Source organism: Dreissena polymorpha, chromosome 11 (genome assembly GCF_020536995.1).
Source record: "Dreissena polymorpha isolate Duluth1 chromosome 11, UMN_Dpol_1.0, whole genome shotgun sequence".
In the NCBI taxonomy this organism is placed as follows: domain Eukaryota; kingdom Metazoa; phylum Mollusca; class Bivalvia; order Myida; family Dreissenidae; genus Dreissena; species Dreissena polymorpha.
Window position 1 is genome coordinate 38,062,599 of NC_068365.1, and position 18,327 is coordinate 38,080,925.

At 33.2% G+C, this 18,327-nt stretch overlaps 1 protein-coding gene across 1 annotated transcript; it reads left to right on the forward strand.

Annotated features, from left to right (window-relative positions):
• The first annotated feature begins 7,049 nt into the window (after positions 1-7,049).
• Positions 7,050-7,790, forward strand: LOC127849770 (ribonuclease H-like). The gene has a single exon (XM_052382521.1). The coding sequence runs from the start codon at positions 7,050-7,052 to the stop codon at positions 7,788-7,790; it is 741 nt and encodes a 246-aa protein (XP_052238481.1).
• Positions 7,791-18,327: the final 10,537 nt, after the last annotated feature.

Sequence of the window (18,327 nt, forward strand, 5' to 3'; positions counted from 1 at the left end):
GCAGCTCATTTCCCATTTACCAACACAAGAAGTATATGAAAGAACTGTCTGGAAAAATTGAACATCAATAATTAATAGATGTAAAAAATAAGAATAACACATATGAACTTACAGAATTGTGTTTTATATGTAAAACTTGACAAATTTATACATGTACAATCGCCACAATTATAAACTGTTTTTCAAAGTTCAAAGTAACTTGTTTCATTACAACGAGAATCAAAATTTAACAGACGAGTGTATGCCTGGTTGCGCATTCTTTCTCTCAGTATTATAATAATGAAACAAAAACTAATTCTTAATTTAAATTCAGAGACATTATTTATCTGTCACTTCACGATTTTATTATAATAAGATAAGGTAAATATAAAAAAAATATTATTCTACATCAGAGCCATCTGATAAATGAATCCTTTGTGATATTGAAAACTAGTGCACATACGTTTTTTCCAATTTATATCTACAAATTATGAATGCCATTGTGTTTGACTAGTTGGAATACCATTTGTTTGGATTAATATGTTATAAGCATATTTTTCTTCTTTAGGGCTGGTTACTATTTGTTTAAGTAAATTGTTAATATAGGCCATTGGGTTTTATTGTTGAAATGTGACATGTATTCAACATTTTCAATATAATGTCTTTTGTAAGTTAATCCTTGGTACAATAGCAAATTAACATTGGTTCCTAAACGTTTTTCCGAAAAATCCTAGGAAATTAAACAATCTCTCTCATTATGCTTTTAACAAAACCAATTCATCTTTCATACAAAGTTTTCGTATAAATTTGACTATTCTTCATTTTAAAATTATGATTATAAAATAGCGGTATATCCGAAATATCATCACTTTATCACTTTATATTATTTGCAGCTTATAAATGGACAATACTAAGTTTATCAAGACGTCGAGCCAAAACTTATTTTTTCAATTGTAAACATAATTTCTCGGAATACAATATACCACTGTTGAAAATTCTTTCAAAATTTATTATTGATTTAAAACGTGTAACCTGAGAGATTTAACATGTATCTTGTTTGCCTTAAATCTGGATATTTGGATTTGTGATCTTACAGCAGTTTATCTTGCAATGTTTAAACAAGTTAAGCATTGGCAAACAAAAACGTTAACAAAAAAGATAATGACACATTTGATAAATCACATTCAATATAAAAGCAATTTATCCCACTTTTACAGCGAATTCGGTTGATTAAAGCCCCGTTTATTAAATTTCATCTATAATCAGCGGCACGCGCAACGTTGTTAGGCTACGTTGTAAACAAATGTAGTTCCTTGTATATAACAACTTAATGTTAGATTGATGTTATAAAACTTTTAGATTTGCAATTCAATATGAATAAAATTGTAATTCATAACGCACGACTCTTTGTCACAGAACGATATTCTGATTTTAAAAAATGATTATTTAATCAGCGGTTATTTTTGGAACGCGGAGTAATACACTGACCTTGGTTACACTCCAGTCATTATCAAAGTACGACAAACACTCATGAAAACGCGACATTATCCAGTTAAACTAATTTTGTTTGAATAAAAAGGTTTACTGAATAAAAAGTGGGTTACATAGAATAATAGGTTAGTGTTGACTATAGATCAGGTTTATAATGCTCGGCACGAAAACGAAAAAGCACTCGCCAAGGCTGGTGCTTTTTCGTTTTCTAAGCCTCGCATGATAAACCTGATCTATAATCAACACTAACATATTATTCTTTATGTAATCTGCTTATCAAGACACCCAACCACACACAGTGTTTTATTGACAAACATTAATCAGACGGATACTTTAAATTAATGATGTGTCATATTTGTGATTGGGCACGTAGACCATTATATCAATATAGGACTTGGGTTTTGTAATATTGGGTAGTTTGTTATTGTTTACTTTGTTTGTTGTTTTAACATAACATAATTTAACACCAGCATTAACTATGATATATTTGATATAGTATTTTAATATTGAAATTTCACGAAGCAATTCAAAATGTACATGTATTACTGAACCTGAGTATATGTCTTGGACTAACGCTCTGGTGATGTTTGCATCCAGCAAGTTAATAGTTATATTACAGTGACATAATGTAAGCCTTCTCAGTTTGAATCAGGTTGTTTTGTACAAACAATAGCCCATATTATTGCCCTTGTGTAATCATTGTACAACGCTTATGCCCACAAACTGTGTGTCCAAATTTGATGATAATAACATCTAAACTATTTGACAGACAGACAGACAGATAGTCAGACAGACAGACAGACAGAAAAACAGACAGACAGACAGAGAAAAATAGACAGGCTTCGATGCCTTTATTAAATCCAATAGTTTGTATAAGCGTTTCGTTTATGTCTAAAATAAGTGACCGATCGGACATTGCCCTTTGACCTACTTAACACAAAATCAATAGGCGTCTTGTCTTCAAAATGTCCAACCACCATATGAAAGCTATGTACTGTATAATTCTCAATATAGCGAACGAAAACCAAAAACTCACGTTTCGCCCCAGTTTTGGACAAGACATATCAATTAAATTGGGAAAAGTTATATATCAGTAAGTAAACAATCCTTATTTATTTTGTCATTTGCCATACCAACAAATGGTCAACGTAAAACAATATTTCTGCTCCATCAATGGCTTTCTACATTTACGAGAGCAAAACAATAAGCTAAGATCAACACAAATCTGATTATACTTAAGGTTGATAAAACATCATGATTAGTGTAATATGCTTTATTGTCAACGACAAATCAACGTCAATAAATGCACACAATACTATAGCAAATATTCCATTCAATAATACAGACAGTGTAAACATGTTTAAATAATTTGAAGCAATATTGTATTATAGTTTATAGACACAATCAAACTTTTACTATTTCAATACTCTAAACAGGAGGGTCACGTTTTAAAAAATATTGCCAACAGTAAGACCAAGGCGTGATATTATAAGTCGCTGTTCATTATATGGTACACATGCGATTTTCCACTGTACACAAAAGAGCATAAAAAGTGACACAATGTGAAATACTTCACACATGTACTTGTACTTGTAAATTTACAAGGTACACACACATTCGAATAGACAATTTTAAGCATATCAAATTGCTCTCCCTTACTTTGTAATTGATATCCAAATTTTGAGATACTATTATTTTCCTACACAATAGTCGACATAATTTAACATATTTCAAGTATTTGCTTAATTGTTTATTGCATAAAAACAATGTGTTTCTATTGGCAAGAATATCTTTTTCTCTTAATAACATTTTTTATACAATTGTATTTTATAAAAGATATATAAGAGCATTCACGCCAGCGAGGTTCTTTTATTGCCTTACATGTAAAAGATAACACATGTAATAAAGAAATATCATATTTAAACAAACAATAATAATTAAAGATGTATACAGGAAACAGGTATCAATTTTATATGATGCTATGATGTTGTTGTTTTTTATTAATGATATTTTCATGTGCAGTAATTTGACAACCACAGAAAGGATGACCAGGTCAAAAAAGTGTATCTTTCCCACAAACTCAGTTTCTATTAATAGACATGTAATGTAGTGACAATCAAAATACTTAATTAGTCATGTTTATAAACCAATTATACTGAAAAATCTGTATGGCTTTTGAAACAATCAACGATACTCCGACTAACAACCAACTGTATAAAAAAATTAGCCATGTTAAACTTCGAAAATAACTTACGGCAGAGCGTGCTGCGGGCTATATTCGACTTGCTTACGGTCCTAAAGCCTTTGAAACGATTATAGCCATAAATACAGTTCTGGAGAAAAATGAGTATTTAAATTGCTAACGTGTACACGTGAACGTTTTAAAACACCTAGTATTTTTAATTACTTGGTTGTTAAGGATGTTTGAAGATTGATAGTCACTAAATTGTTTAGCATGGCAACGTAAGGCAGTCACGTTCCCCGACTACTTTGTAATGGAAAGAAAGTCGATTCAACTTGCATCTTTCCTGTATTTTTTTCCAGTTTGAGTTTATTTAGCATGGATGTGGCACAGCCTTCATCCCTAGGGCAGTAATACATTGTTATACATTTGGCGGATGTTTATACTTAGTATTAAGAATTTCTTAGTATGAAATTGCATTCACCATCAAGATGCAGAGGTTTCCAACGCTTTCAGGTCTTCATGAAGGGCTATATGGTTTTGAACGGTTCTCATAGGCCTGTACATGATGTAATCGTCAGCGAATAGTCGTACTTTTGACTTGACTGGGTCATGGAGGTCGTTTACACACAAAGGAACACACCGGCTCCTTGAGTGATTCTCGAGTCAACATGGGCGGATGTGGAGTTCTCACCGTCTAGAACAAGTTGCATGTGGCGGTTGGCGAGAAAGTGTCGGAGCCTTGTACTCCGTGCTCAATCGATACCATACTGGCAAGTTTACTTAGTAGTTTCTCTTGTGGAACGATGTCGAATGCCTTCGAGAAATCGAGGATGGCTATGCCTATTTATTTCTCGTGTCGTGGTTAGTAAGAAGATCATATAGTTCTACATATAATCACTACTATAATTAGTTTCTTCTTTAATGTGTTTTTTTTCATTTATGATTAGCTTAATCATCTAAAATAAATAAATTGACGTTGACTGAGTGCGGACGCCATTTTGTTCAGTTGACATCTCGCAATCGGATTATTTTCAGAAATAACAAATGTCCTACATACTATCATGCTGATCACGTCTACATTTTTTTTAACATTGATGTTGGACCGAGTTATGCTTCGGACAAAGAAGTAAGTACTGAATAACCAATTAACCTTCTACCTAGATTTATGATCTTGACATTGGACCAAGGCGTATATTTCTTTCAACACTCTGATAATGAAGACCTTCGACCTTAAACCTTGAATTGTGACTTTGTAACATTTTTATTTCACGGGCTAATTTCATAATGCTTATTATTTCTGGCCAATTGTGGATAATGCATACATGCTTCATACAAATTGTTCATTATAATTTTGTACATTTGACCTTTGATCTTCAACTGCGAATATGTTTTTGGATCAAGGAATCTGCAGGCGACAGTTCGATTAATTTAACATTAAAACTGTGATATTGACATTATTTGTATAATCCCCGCCGAAAAAATTTCGGGCGGGATATAGATATTGGTCCTGTCCGTCTGTCCGTCCGTCCGTCCGTCCGTTCGGCTGTCCATCCGGCTGAACCTTTGTCCGGAGCATTAATCCAAATCTATGCAATGGATTTACTTTAAACTCAGAATAAAAACAGATGGTATTTAAGAGAAGTGCAGTGACCAAGAACCATAACTCTATCTACCTTAGTTTTTGAATTATCTCCCTTTTTATATGATTTTAAAGTACATTTTTGTCCGGAGCATAACTCCAAATCTACTAAAGGGATTTACTTGAAACTTTAAATATACACAGATGGCAACTAGGAGAAGTGCAGTGACCAAGAACCACAACTCTATTTACCTTAGATTTTGAATTATCTCCCCTTTTATATGGTTTTAATGTAAATTTTTGTCCGGAGCATAACTCTAAATCTACTCTAGGGATTAACTTGAAACTTGAAATATTAACAGATGGCAACTAGGAGAAGTGCAGTGACCAAGAACCACAACTCTATCTAACTAAGTTTTTGAAGTATCTTCCCTTTTATATAATTTTAAAGTAATTTTTTGTCCGGAGCATAACTCTAAATCTACTGAAGGGATTTACTTGAAACTTGAAATATAAACAGATGGCAACTAGGAAAAGTGCAGTGACCAAGAATCATAACTCTATCTACCTTACATTTTGAATTATCTCGCCTTTTATATAATTTAAAGTAATTTTTTGTCCGGAGCATAACTCTAAATCTACTGAAGGGTTTTACTTGAAACTTGAAATATAAACAGATGGCAAGTAGAAAAAGTGCAGTGACTAAGAACCATAACTCTATCTACCTTAGTTTTTGAATTATCTCCCCTTTTATATAACTTTAAAGTAAATTTTGTCCGGAGCATAACTCTAAATGTACTAAAGGGATTTACTTGAAACTTGAAAAAAAAACATATGGCAACTAGAAGAAGTGCATTGGCCAAGAACCATAACTCTATCTACCTTAGTTTTTGAATTACCTTCCCTTTTATATAAGTTTAAAGCAATTTTTTGTCCGGAGCATAACTCTATATCTACTGAAGGGATTTACTTGAAACTTTAAACTTAAACAGATGGCAACTAGGAGAAGTGCAGTGACTAAGAACCATAACTCTATCTACCTTAGTGTTTGAATTATATCCCTTTATTTAATTTCAAAGTAAATTTTTGTCCGGAGCATAATGAATGATCTCCCGTTATTTGTTTTTACAAATATTATTCTACTCTCTAAAACAAATTTTTTCATACAAGCAAACACATTTCGGCGGGGATTGGCACTACTGTGACACGCTCTTGTTGAGCTGGATTTTGCAGGCAGCATTCATCTTATCAACCGTATCACTTGTTTTGTTTTCTTTGTTTCATAGTTCAAATATCGCTGACGGTTTGTTGTGTGTACTGAAAATAAAATTAGATAGTGTATCAACATTTTCTAAACAAATTTCAGCAAAAGTTTATTATTAAAATAAACAGTTATGTGTGAATAGAACAAGTATGCATTTGTTTAATTATTGTCAATATGACACTCAAAACCCCGAAGAAGAATGTTTCTAGTGGTAAGATGTGGGTATAGGAATCGCAAGGTCGATGGTTTGAAACCCTCTCAAAGCACTGCATTGTTCTGAGAAAACAATTAATCTCAAACTTGCTTCTCACCACCCATGTGTGTAAATAGGTACCTGCTAGGGAAAGAAGCAAATGTGCCGTGGCTGCATACTGTGCCGATTATAAACGGACACATTATATCCCAGTGATCAGGGGGTTCACGTGAAACTCGGCTGAAGATGCACATGTCATTAAAATAACTATACAAATGTTCTTTAATCTTTAATAATTAGACATCTGTTTCATTCAGAAGCACAAAATGAAATCCTGAAAAGAAGGCATACCTTAGCCATGATAAACGAGGATTTCCCATCAGATCTGTGGACACATGTATACACAGACGGATCAGCTACTAGAGCCGTTGAAGACGGAGGAGCTGGGATCCTCATCAGATATCCATCAGGCAGAAATGAAACACACTTCATGGCCACAGGAAAGAGGTGCAGCAATTACAAAGCTGAGACAGAAGCACTCATGAAGGCAGCCTCTATGATTGAGAACTCACCTGAAGATACCACCTCAGTAGTATTCCTCACAGATGCAAGATCAGTCCTTGAAGCTCTGACAAACAACACCTCCCCAAAACTAGCTAAACTTATGACAAGACTCAGCAATAACTTCAACATAGCACTCCAGTGGATACCTGCCCACTGTGGAGTGTCAGGAAACGAGGAGGCTGACCAACTAGCTAAACAGGGAGCAAAACCAGAGCAACCAAATGCCCAGGTTACATACAGAGAGAAAGTCAGCATCATAAAGGCAATCACCAGGCCCCAGCAAGAGCAAGATGCTTATCACCTGCTTAACAGAGCTGAACAAGTAGTGATGGTTCGACTACGCTCAGGACACAACAGACTGAATGCCCACTTGTACAGAAAATACAAGCTGGTACCCTCACCACTCTGTCCATGTGGAGAAGAGGAACAAACTGCTGAACATGTTCTTCAAAGATGCAAAAGACACGATCAGGAGCGAGCTGCGGAGTGGTCCGAAGACACAACCCTCAACAGAAAACTGTATGGAGGTCTGTAAGATCTAAGACGGACTACAACATTCATTGCAGAAACTGGCATGATTGTGTAGCGCGAACGCAAAGAAGAAGAAGAAGAAGAAGACATCTGTTTCTTCAGAAAATTGTTCCTGCATTATTTTTGACTCAGGCGGACAGTAATGTTCATGTTATTTTGAAAACCCAGACACTGGTTCTTACATTATTTTTAAAGCTGTGACATTGGTATATTTCATCACATTGACAGTCCCAACATCGATGCCTACATATTTACCATCACAGACATTTGTTTCTATGTAGTACTGTTTGTTTTATTTTTTATTGAGATATGTATTACCTAGTCAGAAAAACTAGTTAGGTAAATACAGCAGCACATTTTTACTCATTATGATACTGCGTACTGTTGTCCCTCTGTTTAAGTTTAATCCATTTTCAAATATTGGTTTTTTATGAGATGATCATACTCTTTGATTTACGTGTACTAATTTTGAAAGTCTGTAATGAAGCAGGCAATAGCGAGAAAAATGATCTAAAAAATCAATAACATCTCTGCAACAATATATTCGATATATCATGGACTGAACAACTGGGCTTAAATGATAGTTGGAACCAATGTTCATGCTGTCAAAATAAAAGTACGATCATCAGATAGGTCAAAATCAAGTTTTTGTTGTTTTCTCACTTATCTCTAAATGTAACAAATCAGATTTTGCAAATTCAGTTTTCATTGAAACTGTTAATTTTTTAACTTTAGAATTATGAAAAAAAGTTGACAAAGAAGTAATTATTATTTTGTTTTTGCTGTCTTTCAAATGTATATAAAATTAATGTCAATCTTGTCAATGACTCATAAGTTCTTTAAAACACGTCTTTATTGGAATATTTTAATTAGATTTAAAGATCTCAATGCATATAGATTGTTCCTTCAATAAATATAAAATAAAACAAGATAAACATTTTATTTGTGTGTTTTCTTTGACAAGTCCAAAGAAATACAAGTCTTGCTTTTGTCAGCGGCGATATTAGTGGCAGTGACAAACACGATCTCATTTCCCTTGGACGGAGCATTAATAAAAGACTACAAACATTTGTGCTGCTTTTCCCTTCCAATCTACGGATTATGCTTCGATCACAAAGCTAATGGGATAAACCCTAGAGAGAACTTCCAAGCATTTGCTGAACATTTTAAACCAACAACAAAGACTGGCATGGTCCCAGTCACAATGGGAACGCTTTGAACAACAACAATGATAACGCAGCAGATTTTATCGCAACAATACCAACACAATACTTGTTAAGAAATGTTCTGAAAATACTTTAATAAATACCTCACTTCATGAAAATGACTTGCTCTATTGCTTAGTCTTGTATTAATTAAACAGCCAGTATTGGTTCTGGTTGTCCGAAATTCAAAATGTCAAATTTAAAAGATTGGTTCTGAGAATTCGGACCGTCTAAAGTAGTCTTGGTCAAAAAGTAAGCAAATATTAATGTGAAAATGAGGTAAGACAATGCGGGTGTGTTGATAAGTATTCCTGGACAACATCCATGCAAGGATCAAAGCTTTATAATAAACACTATTGATGCTGTACAGAACGCGCCATCTTAGGTTAAACTTGTACGAACAAACAAAGGAATGGACGGACGTACGGGCCAATAGACATCAAAACTCCGAGCCACAAAAACGCATCATACAAGAATTTAATTCAATGTTTTAGAAGCCGTATCGTTTATCTGGTAATTTACGCGTCATTTTGGTTAATATTGTCTATCCCCTTGATCAGATTTTATAAATGTATTTATAGTATTGTCAAGTACTTCCAATATTCTTAATTTGAACTAAGTTCATCATCAGTTTCGTTTCCAGTAGGGGTTAAAATAAATTAACACAGAACAAGTTTCACTTATATATTTCGCCTTAATAGTATTTATAAAAGTTTGTTTTTACTTATTGGCTACATTTTCTTTATGTTATTGAACAGCACAATTGTATATTGACGTCAAAAACAATTGTTTTGTTGAGTAACATATAGACATTGTAGCTAAATTGTTTAGATTTCCCTTTGAACTGGTTATGCTAACACCTGACGAGTTAGAGTAACAGTAGTGCATTCAAAGACTTTAATATAGTAATGCTATTCAATAATAAAGAAATTACAAATTAATTCGATGCCATTGGTAAACAAGAGATTTGTTCCGAAAACAAAACACACAATCAATTTTAGGCTCTTCCAAATGATGACTGCTTAATACAAAGTGATATAATGACAGACTTATAAGGATTAAACAAGATAATAAGACATAAAAAAAACATTGCTCGGAAGAGGAAACTGGCTTTGATTTTGAAAGATCTTCATTAACTGCTATTGAATGTTATTGCAAACCAAAGTATGAATATAGTTATAATTTTGCATCAGTATGCAAGATACAATTCTGCCACATTTTGAAAACGGGTACAATATATTAATTAATCATGCAAATAATTGCGGGATACCATGTTTGTTATTCTGTGTTGCAAAAATTTGTGAAATATTTCCAAGACCTTGAATTTATTTCGGAACATACATAACTACATTATGTTTTTAACTTATGCGACAAATTACTGATAGGATATTTTGATCTTAAAACAGCACCTAACACAAACATGTCCACCGTATTTAAAACTACTGGCTTGACGGCATACTTACCATTGTTTCTATCTATACTCGATGAACTTGATTATCAACTTCATGACAAATCTTCAAAATAATATCCAATCTTCAAAGTACAGCTTTTTCCACTTCCCAGTGTTCCACAGTCGGTATAAGTCTCTACGACATTCTCCGTTGCCCCCTCCCCCAAGTGAAAAACAGTCTATGTATGAATTATTATCATTACTCCCAACAGCATTCTCTTTTGCATTCCCCCAAGTGTTACACAATTTATGTCTTTATAAGTATCTTTGTCCGTCTCCGTTGACTCCTTCTCAGTCTTAAACATTCTATGTCTGAATTAGTCTCTATGCATGTTGCTCCGCCTCCCCCTTCCCGTGTTCTACAGTCTTTGTTTCTATGCCGGTCTCTCTTCGGCCACACTCTGCATGCGGGTCAGCAATTATCGATACAAAAACTCCTCAGCATCAAAGTAGCGATAAGGCTAGTTGGTCAGGCATTTCTGCAAAATATTTCCATTGTGACTTGCACCGAAAAAAAGATACATTCTTATAATAATTTTCTTAAATAAAATCAAAATCACCCTGGAATGAGATTTAAAACCATAGGCGGTATTATGTTCAAATATATACCACACAATTATGTAATTGATGTAAAATTAATAGTTTGTGTTTATTTAACAATACAACAAATAAACACAATCAACAGCACTTTTATAAAACAGTCAGAAATCAGAAATCACAATTATTAGCTTACGTGCAAGATACATTGTGTTCCGTTGCCTTACGACATTAACTTGTAGTATGAATATGAAAGATCCGTCACAGTTATACGAAATGGTTAATTACCTCATATTGCCAATTTTTAACCCTTACAACGTGTGAAATACACATTATACAGTTATGCATACTGCACATTCCTTAATTTACACCACAAGCTTATGACTGTTTTAACGAACGACTGGAATTTTGTTTATTCCATAAAGCAGAAAGTATCGATGCGGACTTCACATGCTAATCTGGGATGATTCTATACGCTCATGCATTTAACCCAGGGTTTTTTAGAAGGTGGCATATATACAGGCCACAATTTTTAAGTTTTTATTATACATTGTACAGATACTATATCACTACTATGTCTAAGTTTAAAAAAAATGTAGTGTGACATCCCAAAAAAATGATTTTTTTCACTTCTACATAAAAAACAACCTGTCTGAAAACAGAAAAAGGTTTCCGACACAAAGTTATCATCAAATAAGTATCAACAATTTTCCTCAATTCAAGGGCGCATAATAGAATTGTATGACATACGCGACAATTACGTCTTGAACTTCAACTTGGGGAAAAAAAATTCTACAAAGAATGATGTTGATAGGCAGAAAACTGAGTCCCGCTTTTTGATGAACGCCTGCAATTTTCCTTGTCTATTCAGCTATTCGCGTTGTTTTTTCAAAGATAGCGGACATTTTCAGCATTTGAGCAAGAAAATCCGCGAACTGAATACTCTTATTAATCCCCCCTATTTTATAAAGTGAACGGTGAATTTTACCCTACTTTTGGATTTCTAGATATGAAACAGATATCGTCATCTTTGACTCATCCTTATTATTTCCCTTGCATCCTGTGGATGCAAATTATACCATGAAATTAATATCAAATGTATTTCATGTTACACCAAATGTTTGTTTTTTAAGTTTGGGTAACTTTTCTGCAACAAAATATTTTTTTAAGTATTATGAACCCTTGAATATTTCACTTCACCCCTACAAATTAAAAGAACTATGTCATTTAGAACACGGTTTCCAAAATGTATTGAAATCCCGGACACATATGCAGTGTGACAGGCAAACTGACCCAATGACAGGACAATTCCTAACTGCGGCTTCCTTCGCGGCCCAGCATTAAAATGTTTCATTCTTTCATCGTGTATTGCGCATTTAATGCGCAATCACAAATAAAATGTATCACATATGCAACTACACAAATAGTGAAGTGTGAGAAAATGCATGATATAATAGCCTTTATAGGACACAATATGTTTCAATGACTGCTTATACACAACGTAAGATGTATACACCCTGCATGATATACCTCTTGACCCTTTGTTACAGAGAAAAAATACATTGCAACTTTATGCTTAGTTTGCACACAATCTGATGAAATTACATTATGATATATATATATATAGACACATGCTCACAAATAATGCTATGATGTCTATTTTTGTGAAATGCGTAAAAAATATGTATATAAATACACTTTCCACCATGAGACAATCAATGATTTGGTTCTTTAACTCAGATCTTAGTTCACCAACACAATGTTATGACATCCTTATCAGTAAAGTTCATAACCTCCGATGACATCTCTTGTTTTGAGATAGTATCGATTGGTGCTTTTTATGAAGCGCACTTGCCATGTAACAGATATGATCCTGGGCTGGTAATGAAACCTGCAATTATCAGATTTGTAGTTGAGCGATTATTCAACACCTTGTCCAGTGAAAGCAGATAATGGGGTGAATGCTGAGAGGACAACATTAGCGCCCGATTTCCTACTCAACGATCTGTGAAGACCCTGCCAGCATCATTCCAGGAGTTTGTATGCATAACCGTAAAACTAACGATTATTTAAGGAGAAGTTAATATGTTTATATGTAGCTCCTTATAATGATAACTTACGTATATAAATTTTCCAAGAATACAATTTAAAAAGTAAAGTATGTACCATATGCTTAAAGGTAATTGTGAAACAAGTAAAACAAGACTATTGCCAGGCAATATTTTCCCCTTCCGGCTCCACCATTTTCAGAAATTCCACCATTGTCAAATTTTTATATATATATGTGTTGCCATAGCAACTATATTTTTTACTTAGGAACAAAATGAAATGGCGTGCATAATGTTCATTTAGCCATCTATCCATGTTTCAAGCTTCATGAAAAAATATTAAGAACTTTTAAAGTATTCGCAGGATCCAGAAAACCATCATTTTCAGCAGTATTTCTAGTCTTTTTGTTTCCATAGCAACCAGATTTTTTGACGTAGGAACAAAATAAAATGACGTGCATAATGTCCATATTACCATCTATCCATGTTACAAGTTTCATGAAAAAATATTAAGAACTTTAAAAGTAATCGCAGGATCCGGAAAAGTGTAACTGACTGACAGACAGAGCGGAAACCGGTAGGGGACAATAACATTATATAAATTGTTTAAGAATAAATTCTTTAAAACACATACATAATTTGTTTGCATTAACAATTATATTAGTCTTCATGCTAATGCATTTGTGTTGTTGATTGCTTTTAGACTTGATATAGATATTGTGTTTATTGTCCCCTACCGGTGAAACCGCAGGGGACTTATGGTTTGCGCTCTGTCTGTCAGTCAGTCAGTCAGTCAGTCTTTTAGTCTGTCACACCTTTCTGGATCCTGCGATAACTTCATAAGTTTTTCATATTTTTTCATGAAACTTGACACATGGATATATGGCAATATGGAGATTATGCACGTCATTTCATTCTGTTCTTACATCAAGAATTCTGGTTGTTATGGCAACAAATATACTAGAAATATTGCTGAGAATAGTGGATCCTGCGATAACTTTAAAAGTGTTTCATATTATTTCATGAAACTTGAATCGTGGACAGATTGCAATATGGACATTATGCACGTTATTTCATTTTGTTCAATAATTCTCAATAATTCTGGTTGCTATGGCAACAAATATATAAAAATAATAAAAATGGTGGAGTTTCACCGGTAGGGGACCATATTGCTTTGCAATCTCTTGTTTTTCTTAATTTCAAATGTGTAGTGTATATTAATTGCCTGAGAAACGTGAAATAATTTCGTCAAAATCTTATTCTTATTATAAGTTATTTATATTCGAAAAAAGAACACCTACAAACCAACTGAAAAACAGAGGTACTCTAAAATACACAAGGTTATCATAAGTATTCGTTTGCCAATCACATTTTTCCTTTCAAATCATTAAGAAACCTTGTCTTCACTTTTGATTCTCATTTTCTTTATCATTCTTACCAATTATAATAACTTTTTACAAAACACCACAGAACAGTGATTGGGTAAAACACATAGGAGCCTGCTAAACCCCTTGCCACCTTCACCTCGCTATGGTGTTCTTGAAAATTGATAATTTCAAACCTGAAAATCCTGAATACAGTAAAAACCTGAGAACAGCCGTCAGTCAAGGGTAATGGCCTAAGAGACCGTTGTCGACAGATGACCGCTGTTCTCGGATCCCATCTTTTGAGATAGTTGGTCAGCTGGTAGTATTGCTTCGTCGTTACCCCACCCAGTCGTTTGCATACAGTGTTAAATAAAGGCTCATGACCGAGAACTAAGCATAATAACATAAATAACTTTTACTGAATAATACAAAATGATATCTTATGAATGGATTTAATGTCATACCTATTTTTTTAAAAAGATCTATGACTTAATCAACGATAGTATTGTTGTTTACTCATGCATCTGTTTCATTAAGCAAAATCCGACAGCTCGTGTTACATTAACTGGGAAATGTTTTAAACTTAAGGTGGCCAGAAGCCATTGACGTCACGTCCGAACAAGTATAAGAAGCGCAATCATTTTCATAAACCGAAAGTACGTTATAACGTATCGTTCTCATTCAAAATAAAATACGCAAAAATCTTATTAAAATGTATTTAGATTGTTATAAAAATTTAATTCCATGTCTGTTTTTCCTTAATAGACGATCGCTAATCCTTTTATTCTTATATAACAATCGCCAACTTAGTGTTGTTTTTAACACCTTATCAGATATAAAGATCTATTGACTTTATCACGCGCTCATACTTTGACTGCAGCCGATAATACACATTCGTATTGTTACTTGCACCTGTTTCGTTTGTGCTATTACTTTTCGCAACTCGAAAGGACTGACTTGTGACACTTGTTTCCAGTTCAAAAATGACTTTCGGAGTGAAATATACTGGCTGTTATGGAGACCTGACCGTAATACTCAAGTGTAATTTAGAGGAATGGAGAGTCCATATTTCTCTTCTGCTGTAGGGAGCCTTCAAATGTGTGCACGTGCTATTTTTATGCAAAGATACAAATATTGGTTAATTTAGATTTGTTCAAATTTCAGATTGATAGGTGAATACCTAAAGCTGGGTTAAATGTTAAAAGCACTCTTAATATGAAATTGTAGCACACCTCATATTTTAAAAGGTCATAGTTTAATTTGAGGATGGTCTAATAAGAAGGATCCACAACTTATTACTAAAAATTGGAGATACAATGTTGGGTCTTATACTCAAGTAAATATGGTATCTAATCATTATAATGCATTAAGCAAAACGCAAAAGTTAAACATAAGCTGTCAATAACCACATTATTCACCAATTAACATCAATAATTTACAATTGTTGTTTTTATACAATCTTAATGTCATAAAATAAAAAACAAAGCACGTGTTCCTTTATATGATATTTTGTTGATATGTTGAAACATGCATACTTGTAAGATCTTATATAGTGGATTTTTAAAATAATACTTGATATATTATAAAGAAATGAAACTCCAGCTGGTGTAGCAGTATTTCTCATTATATACAATAAGTTGGTCCTTCATTCAAGGCAAGTGACCATTGCCAAAACAATACGAAACAAAGTACACACAGAAAAATAAAGCAGGGATCACCGCGATGGAACGGTCAATGCAAATCATTGGGGGTTAAAACCGGTTTAGAGCGCTCAACCTCACACTTGGCCCATCAATATACATGATACATATACGTTTAATAAAATTTAAACAATAATAAAAGGGAATTTAAACGCATTCAATGTAATTATCATTTAATTACTCAATAGAAGGATGTAGACCGGAGCAACAGAGTTACAACTTTTTGAGGAACGATGAAATGAAATTACGAACAGGTATCAACACCATCCTTTCTTTTTAGAAAAAGATTTAAGAATATAGCATCATATAGTTAAAATTTCAGATCACCATCGTGCAAATACAGGAAGTTGAATATTTTTTATAGTTAAACGTTAGTTGATTTTATTATTGAGAGCACACACACAAATATCCTCGAAAATAAGTTCATCCAGAAACAAAAATGGCTTAACGATATCACTTTAAATACTCCCAGAGAAGGGATTTAATCTGGGACCACATGATTGCATAGGTATAAAACATATTGACTACTTATCACTGCCCCTATTGCATAAGAAAAGACTATCTTATTTAGATGTAGAGCCTCATTTGATTTTTGACATCTTCCTCTGAGCTTGAACTGACCATGGTAAGGTCGCTGGAAACAAAACAAAAAATTTATTTTAAAATATGTTTTCCACAAATATTATAAAATTATAAAGTATAGAGGTACTAGGATAAAACATCCTAACAAGAGCTGTTCAAACAAAAAAAGCTCCGCTTTGATAGTATAATTCACATTTTCTGTCAGTCACTTAATATAATTACCACATCCACATTTTTGAAAATTTGTAGTAATAAAACAGCAAATGTAAACTAAAACATGAAAATGTATAAGTAAAGAAATGTGACCATGCCAAGAAATTAGATGTTTAAATGTTTACTAATTTATCACCCAGTACATATGTTTTGACACATACACAAAATATGTTAACCAGTCATACATCATACAATAATGTTATGCTGATTGTTTACATTTTTTAAAGCCACAAAAAGCTTCACAACGCACATATTTTGCCTAACACCTGATGTCAGTTTTACCTTAACCTTAAATCTTCCTGGCATAAGGTGTGCGCATCCCTGAATCATCATAATTAAAACATATATAATTATTACTGACTTACACATACAGTAAAAACGATCTGCATAACATCCATATTTAAAACTTTTACTTAAAATGAGCCATGAGCTTTTGGTGCAGGTATGCTTCAAGCCGGACAAGCTGATTTACGCCCATACATAAAGTGACCTGATCACGGATTGTCCAAATGACAAATGTCATCTTTTTGTCACAGTTTCAAAAAATAAAAGAACACTATTAATAAGAAGGTAAATACCATTGATGACCGACCCATAGTAAAATAAAGTTTCCTTAACAAATTAATATATTATCGTTTTAATTTTAGATTGATATTTGATAAATATTAAAACTAATAAAGAGTTACAAATGCAAAACTATTGAATATTTTTTAATCATTCACTCGTTTCGGTTTAATTTTGTTACAATACGTGGAACATTTACATGCATGTCTTATATCAAGAATAAAAGGTATATTTAACATTGCATCGTGTGGATTAAAAATAAGACTCCAAACGTGGAATGGACATCTATATGATTATTTTCTCAATTAAAGCTGTTCAGGTCATGTCCTGATTGTGTTGTTGTAATATATTGTCAATATTTGTTGTATAATAAGCAATTTTCTATGACATTTACAATAAAAGTGATCGTTTAACTGTACTTTAAAACTGTGTTCATGCATGCAAGGACACGGTTTCAACTTTTCGAGCATTTTGTTTCAAAGAACCAATGAAACATCCATTGTTTTTGTAAAAGCAATGATTCCATTGTATATGCAATTGCCTATTGTACTTATGATTTGTCAAAATTCATAAATACAGTTTTAAACTGCATATAATGCATTTTTGCAAAGGAACAGTTTATTCAGGCTCATTCAAAGATCTATGCAATATATGCCAAAATTCAGTTGATTCTTTAACAAAGTGGCGATCATTTGTAATTATGACATTCTTGTGCACAATTGTTGTCGTTATTAACCAGAACTAACTTTTAAAAATGGAAGTCTTGATTTTACTGGATAATCGGATAAGAGATAGAGACGGGAAATGTTTTTAGTACATGTATGACCTAATTGGTGGAGTCAAGCTTATAACGATGTATTTGGAATCGATCAAGT

What these genes read in the sequence shown, in the direction of transcription:
- LOC127849770 (XM_052382521.1), top strand. Translation starts at nt 7,050, where the DNA reads ATGATAAACGAGGATTTCCCATCAGATCTGTGGACACATGTATACACA.